At 43.1% G+C, this 7,651-nt stretch overlaps 1 protein-coding gene across 2 annotated transcripts; it reads right to left on the bottom strand.

Annotated features, from left to right (window-relative positions):
• Nucleotides 1-4,825: 4,825 nt before the first annotated feature.
• LOC121992112 lies at nucleotides 4,826-7,329 on the bottom strand. Of its 2 annotated transcripts, none has more exons than XM_042546269.1 (2): nucleotides 6,952-7,329; nucleotides 4,826-6,734 (listed from the first exon to the last, which is right to left on the bottom strand). In XM_042546269.1, the coding sequence occupies exons 1-2, from the start codon at nucleotides 7,118-7,120 to the stop codon at nucleotides 5,026-5,028; spliced, it is 1,878 nt and encodes a 625-aa protein (XP_042402203.1). In that variant the 5' UTR covers nucleotides 7,121-7,329; the 3' UTR covers nucleotides 4,826-5,025. The 2 variants fall into 2 exon arrangements, with proteins under 2 accessions (XP_042402203.1, XP_042402204.1); XM_042546270.1 differs by having other exon boundaries at nucleotides 4,826-6,728; nucleotides 6,952-7,251.
• Between the last annotated feature and the right edge of the window lie 322 nt (nucleotides 7,330-7,651).

Here is a 7,651-nt window from a genome sequence, read left to right as displayed (position 1 = left end):
GAGCTCACTTGCGTGTCTAGGATGTCATCGGTGTCGAGTAGCTTGCCTTCGAGGTTCGTTGGTTTACTCGCACAACCTCCCATGATTGACGAGGCTATGAGTCGTCTAATTAAGGCTGTGGAGTTTGGTGTAGGTTCCTTTATCGGAACCAATTCAAGGGGAGGAGGAATGAGGTGAGTTAGAAAGAGGCATGTGAGGATGGTTATAAAGGAAGGGAGGGAGGGATTTTTGGAGAGGATGGTTTTATTTAGGAAAAAATGAGTGGATGTTAGATAGAGAGAAAATATGAGATTATTATTATTATTATTATTATTATTATTATTATTAAGAGAGTGAGAGTGCTATATTTGGAAATCAAACTTTCAAAATTAGTTTATTTTACATGTCATCAATCATTTGCTAAACTCAAATGATTTGTGGTAATTGTTGTTGAATCTTGGAGGGAAGCGTTAACGTGTAGGATTACCCTCTCGTTGGTGTAAAATGATAATCTTAGAGGGACCTTTATAATATTTGTCCCTGATGTGCTGAATCCTATAAAAGTCATTCTGTACTATAAGTCAAAATCAAGGTGAGTCAAATATAACTCAAAGAGAATTAGATGAGATTTGGGTTTGATTGAACTTACTCAGTGTTCTCATCCCCAATAATGGAATCGGCCTGGAGACAACACAATTATTATGTCTCAGTTTCAAATTTTGACATCCTCTCACGGCATTAGTCGCCGACACCCGTTCTTGGCCTCAACGACTGACATCTCCCTTGCCTCAACCTCAAATCCAAACATTTCCTCCGCATCACTCATGTCTCGATCTCATATTTAGGCATCATCCATGCCTCAAACTTCAAATTCGAACATCTCTCCATGTCTTAGAACTTGACATCCTCTCACAGCCTCAGTCGCTGACACCCCCCACGTCTCAACCTCAGGTTCTGACATTCTTTCTTGACCTTAGTCGCCAATATCTTCGATGTCTCAGCTTCAAATCTCGACACCATCTAAGCCTCAACCTCAAATCCTGACATCCCTTGACTTAGTATCAAATCCCAGCGTCATCCCTACCTCGACCTTAGTCGCCAACATTCTTCTTGTTTCGGCCTCAGTCGTTGACTTCATTTATTCTCAAGGCTGCTCTGCTATCTCCTCATCTGTCCTCGTATCAGACTCACACTAAATTCTCATTGGCGAGATCTCTTTTTCCCAGAAGATGCAAACAACTACATTGAATATTTCAAAATACGCGGTACTAGGTGAATAGAAAAGTGGTTATATGATTCTCAGATTATCACGTGATGCTTAATGAATAGAGAGACACCTAACAACTATAGAATTTGGTCCCCTCATTAGCGTTGGCGTGAAGATGTTCTTTAGCTATATAAACCCTAGAGAAAGTAAATATAAGGGAATCTTCCTTTGGGAACTCTCTCTCACACATTCGCTTCGGCTACATCAAACTCTTGCATCATCGTCTTCTTGCTACTACACTAGCTTCATATCTCAATGGCCTGCTAGGATCTCCCTGATGTCAATCTAATCGTTGGAGTGTGTTTCAAGTCCTTCTCATCCTCTTCATTGACAATCTCTAGAGACTGTATACATCAGATTATTCGTTAATTGATAGCTTGATTATCCATAGTATTTAATCGAAACAATCTCGTTTAAGATTCTAATGTGGTTTTTTTATTGTTTCTGTTTTCTGAACCTCTATAATATTCATAAATAATTTTGATTAAGTTCCAAAACCAAATTATTGGTTAATAGGAATAATGAAAAGGGAAATCAGTGGTTTGATGCCCAATGGTAACACCGTAACGGTTCTTCACTAAAAAAAAAAACAATTAATAGCGATGGAATTGATGACGGTCATTAAAATTCCGTCTCTAGGTAGCGATAGAAATGTTAATGGATATCATAAATAGCGACAGACTAAAATGATCTGTCACTACTGCATGTACATTTAGCCGTTAGGATGCTAAATCCCAATTTTTGACATTGGTTTAGCGATAGATGGATGACTGCCACTATTAGCGATAAAATATTTTAAAATTTATCACTGATAGCTATAGAATATACATTAATCCGTCCCTAATAGCGATGGATAATTTAATTTTCCATCGCTATCAACGCCGGATAATTAATTATCCATTGCTATTAGAGACGGGCAATTAAATAAGTTGTCGTTGTTTAATTATTCATCGCTAACCTTTCTATTTAGCCCAGACATCTATAATTTTTTGGCAGATATATTTACACGTAACTCACAGCGACAGATATAAATTAATCTATCTCTAATAACGACGAATTATTTAATTATCTATCGTTATTCACCCGAGGGCGCCCCCTGGGCCAGGGTACGTTTTTCGTCCATATTCTCTCTGCATTTTATTATTTTATGGCTTAGTCTTGTACTTATATATTCGTTGGATCTGCCTCGAGTATCGGGGTACCGGAGGCCGGGTCAACCCGGTCACTGGCTACATGTAGCGTTGACCAGAAGACTTCTGAAAACTTAGTGAACACAGAAGCCATCTCAACACACCCCCCTCCGGGACATCACAACTCAGTCAATATTCCATCCACCTCACCCGACGGTCTGTCTGACTTAGCTTCCGGACAGGATCAGTAATGATTAGGGAAAATTGATTTATATGTAAACAGGAAAAATAGGAAAAACGAAAAGGTCATGTGCCACTGTAGCATAGTTTAGTGATGAAAATTTAATTTTCCGTCTTAATTAACAACCGTTATTTTAAATATCTATCGTCATTAACGATAGATTATTGAAATATCTGTCGACATAAATTTAATTTTCCATCGTAATTAACGACGGATATTTAAAATATCTATCGCTAATGACCGAATGCCAATAATCTATTCAATACTCTTTCGATATTCCAAAATTAACAATTAACGATAGATATTTCAAATATGCATAGCTATATTTAAAGATTGATATTTAATATCTACTGCTATAGTGTCAACAACTGATATCTATGTTTATAAAACGGTACATATTTGATCGTTATTCCATCGTAATATGCATCTAGCGATGGAATATGTCCATCGCTATTTGAGGCATTTTTTTTGTTGAGCTTTCTACTGTGTTTCTTCAGCAAACTAGCCCTGCCCTTTATTCTAACACAAGCAGATAAACAACAGTTTATCAATAAAATAATGTTTTTTTTTAACACGGTGCTTGATGGCCGAGGTGGGAGAGCAAGGCTGTGTTCTCCTGTGTCAGGAGCACAACTTTCTGCCTCAGAATCTTGTTCTCCTCCATGATGCTTCTGTTCTCCAAGTAGAGCATCAGATTCACCACCTGCAGTGGCCTGTTTCCTCTCTTCCTCCTCTTTGCCAACCTGTGAGCGAGCTCAGTCGTGAAGGAAGGATCACATGAACGACAATGGAGAAGAAAGATAATCAATGTTATCACCTGTTCATCACCACCCTTGTGGTTCTTCTGAAGACATCGACTGATTTACCGGAGCACATCTGTCAGATCAGTGTGTGTTTGTTTTCATGCACCGTGTATCTCCACTGCTATTTATAAGCAAAGATGAACTATGAGCCTGAATATATCTGAATTTTATTATACTTTATTAATGATGAATCATGCACAAAGGGGAGGGCAGGCAGGCTTGTAATGATGAGCATAGGACTTGTGCCATGAGTCACTTCGCCCATCAATTGGGTCTGGTTGTTCCTGATGATGACGCTAGTGATAGAGTTTGCATGGACGATTGGTTGGACTTTAATGCTGGTGAAAGGCACAATGGGGGCTCCTCTTGTTGCTCAATGACTCGTCTCCACTTTATCATTTCATGGTTGCAGTTGCCTTCAGTGTCACTGTAATTATGAAGCACAAGTGGAGGAGCTCTTTTGTTAGGATTGCAGCCCAATGATTGAACTGTAATGAGTTCATTCATCAAGTATCAGTGATGATGTATAATTTGGCTAAGTTTAGGACGATGCTAGGAGGCCTTGGCTTGTAGTTCCAAACCTTTGTGCTCGCTCGATATATCTAGGTCGCGGCACGACGTGGTTGACATTGCTTACATGCACTATTTAGGGCGATATCAGGTCCACTACATGGCTTCCACTCTCGAGCCACCACTGAAGCATTATCTCAAACCATCAGTAATGCTCCATTTTTAGTTGATCAGCACCACCACTACATGTCCATATCTACTACACTTGAGTGTACATATCGATAGTGCTCAGAGATGCAATTCGACCATGTAGTCATTGCACTGATCAAAGAATAATAATACATCAACACTAAACCACTTGACCTGTTTTCCATCTATATTAGACTTTTTCACCATGCTTAGGTCTATGAAGAATTCAACAAGCCAAAATAGACAAATGCATGAACACAAAAAAAGACAAGAACCATCACCAAAAATGCTCAAGCGACTCAGCATTAAAGAAGAATGGCTCTCCTGATCTTGCATATGGTTGGTGGCATAGCTTTATATAAGTGACAACAACAGCCAACTAGTTAGAGTATTAAACTCACCCTTCTGATTGTTTCTAGCACACTGACAGCTAACTTCAATCTGTTTCAAGTGTCCTCTCTTTAGGTACTACAGTCCTCAATTATCATTCTCAACCAAATCTTTCAATCCAAAGATTGGTGCCTAAATAGTCATTATAGACAGTAAAGATTAAAAGGGACATCACATCCTTTTAATTCATTATCAAAAGGCCATCCTACCAGCTGTTTTCTTTCAATTTTACCTCTCTAAACCAGTTTGAATAGTTCCACTCTAGCCTGCCCAACCAATTTATGTCTTATAGCTAATTTAACAGACGATAAATAAATTGAAGAAAGCACAAATGAAATATACGAGAAGCTACTGACTTGTTGAACATAACCTGAAACAGCAAGGTTGAAACACATGACAGAGTTCTGATGAGTGCAGGTTTAGATTTGAGCTTACAGGCCATTTGAGTTTATGCTTCAAAGAGATGGTGAAACATAGAGCTCAAGGAATACCAAGTAGATGGGCAGAATTTTCAGACTATTTCCTGGTGAACAAGCCGCGAAGACAGCGTCGTTCCAATCTCTCAAGCAACTTCTTTGCGCCGGGAACGTCCATATCTGACAGTTTCTTGAGATAGCCAATAGCGCCGTATGAAATCATCATCTTCTTCAACCTTTTGCTTGACGACAAGATTAGGAGACAGGAGACTGAATACTTCTTTGCTGTGTTCTGGGGATTGGGATTGAGCAACTGAACCAAATTTGGCACACTTTTGTCATTCTTCTTGACATCCCTACAATTATGAGGAAGAATCATCAGGCTAGCTATAGCTTGAGCAGCCACCTCTCTTGCGCCATCGGTCTTTGCCTCGAGTAATTCTACAATCAAAGGAATGCATCCAGACTCTCCGACGATTCTCTTGGCCTCCACTGAGCTGGAAAACTTACAAATGGCAGCTGCAGCGGCCTGCTGAGCCCCCAAGGATCCATGTTTTAACACATGAACAAGGCAAGGAAGCAGACCAAGCGAAATCAGAGCATCCTTGGATACAGAACCAACCAGATTTTTCAATGCAGAGATTGCTGGTTCCTGCGGCAGGGAGCCATCCAGATATGCAATAAGGCACCGGATTCCTCCAGCTGATACAACTGATCTCCTCAAATTCTCATTGCTAGATGTCAGATGCTGCAAACATTCAGCTGCATAATCTTTAGAGCCGGAAACAACTCCACAATCAAGAAGATTGATCATAATCTTAATAATTCCCTCGTCCACGAGGCACTGCCTCACTTCTGCAACTGCAGAGAGGTTCTTAAGTGCACCGGCGGCAGCCGATTGGCAGATGGAGTCCCCTATTTGGCACACTTCTACCAACGGGCGAATACCACCATGGCTGGCAATCAAACGGGCAGTGTCGGCGGACATGGACAGCCTTTGAAGGGAAATCACTGCTTTTTCTCGTGCTACTAAGCTCCCTGATTCCAGAAGCCTGATCAGAGATGGCAACGCCCCTTCGGAGACAAGCAAATTCTCACAGCTCCCTGAGTCAGTGAGCAAGGAGACCGCGGTGGCGGCTTTCTCTCTCACTTTGGGGGATGTGGCTGTCAACATGTGTATGAGGGCGGAGATGTTACTGCGTCCCAAAACTGTCATCACGCTCTTCTCGTCCTCCCGCATCGCCTCGAGCAACCCATCCAAAGCTCGATGCTTTGCCTCGGCGTGCCCTATCTGGAGGCGAACGAGTAGCTCGCGCAGATTAAAGCTGGTGGCATCCGCCACCGGCGAGGCGGTTGCCGGAGGGAGAGCCGCTTCGCCTAGGACGCCGGTTTTGACGAGGAGCCCGCAGTCACGAAGGTTGAGGTCAAGCTTGCAGACTAGGGCGTCTAGGTCGCTCTGCATCTGGAGCTTGCCGACGGAAGCGACGCCATCAGCCCCGAGGCATCGGTCAGACAATTGAACAGTCTCGGACAAGGAGGCCACAACGGACTGGAGCAGCTCGCGGCAAAGAGCGTGGCGCGAGAAGCAGGGGTGGCTGGAAAGGTCAGAGAGGGAGGAGGGCACGCGCTCGATCTTCTCAGCGATGGATTTCCAGCGCAAGACGAAGCCATTGGCAGACCGGGACTTCTCGAGGGCGACAGGGACAAGGAGATTCGCGCGGGAGAGCCAGTGATCCGCTGATCCATCGGCCGTTGCGGCGACAACCTCGTGCTCTTCCACCATGATTCGCTCCGGCGATCGTTCTGGTTCTGCCGAAAAAATATTATCTTTTAAAAATCGGGGATTATTTGTTTAAAATTTTTAATTCCTTTTAAAAAAAAACCCAGAAAAAATGGCATTTCAAAGACGAAATGACAGGAATGCCCTTTTCACCGCCGGAGAAATAGCAACCGAGGCATCGCAATCGCCGGCTCGAGCTATCTAGTGCTCCGGCAGAAAGGGAAGAACAGGAAGGAGAATGCGTACCTTGTATGAAAGGAAAAGAAGCGGCTCCGGCGCTGTCGCCGTCGACTTCGGAGCAGTCGTCTTTACGCTTCTGGAAAGCGAAGAGAAGAGCGAAAAGGAAGGCAGCAGCGGAGCCCAGCGGCGACGACCTTTCTTGAAGCAGAAGCGAGAAGAAGCAGCTCACACGCATCAAAAGAGTCGTCGAGCGTGGCGTCGAAGCGGAGGAAGAGGAAGAAGAGTGGCCGGTGTCACGATTGGGTGGATTCAAATCGGCTCCGCGATTTAACGCCGTCCATCGTCGGGGCCCAGCGATCTGACGTCAAGTACTGCTCGCCTGGCTGGCCATTTCGACCGTTTAAATGACCAAAATTTGAAACGCACGCGAGTTGGGTTTTCCCGAGGAGGAACTGGTGCGGAGATCCCGACACGTGGCGGCATCGTCCAACAGAATTTTGAATGGGAGGAGGAAGTTGCGTTTAAGATGTTCTGTTCCTCGAGTCCAACTTATCAAAGGCGCCTACATCAGCTTGTGATAAGACATTGTTGCCCCCAACATAGATAAAAATTATTACAATGCCACTGAGTTTCGAAATGACAAATGTATCCTCCAGCCAGTGTCCGTTTACTAGTAAGGATTCGAGTCTTGATTCTAGGAGCCTTCAAATGTTTATTCTCGTGAGGATTTTGCAATTGATCAAGCAAAAACTAAGTTCATCGAGAT

Source organism: Zingiber officinale, chromosome 6B (assembly GCF_018446385.1).
Source record: "Zingiber officinale cultivar Zhangliang chromosome 6B, Zo_v1.1, whole genome shotgun sequence".
NCBI lineage: Eukaryota > Viridiplantae > Streptophyta > Magnoliopsida > Zingiberales > Zingiberaceae > Zingiber > Zingiber officinale.
This window is presented reverse-complemented; position numbering and strand designations above follow the sequence as displayed.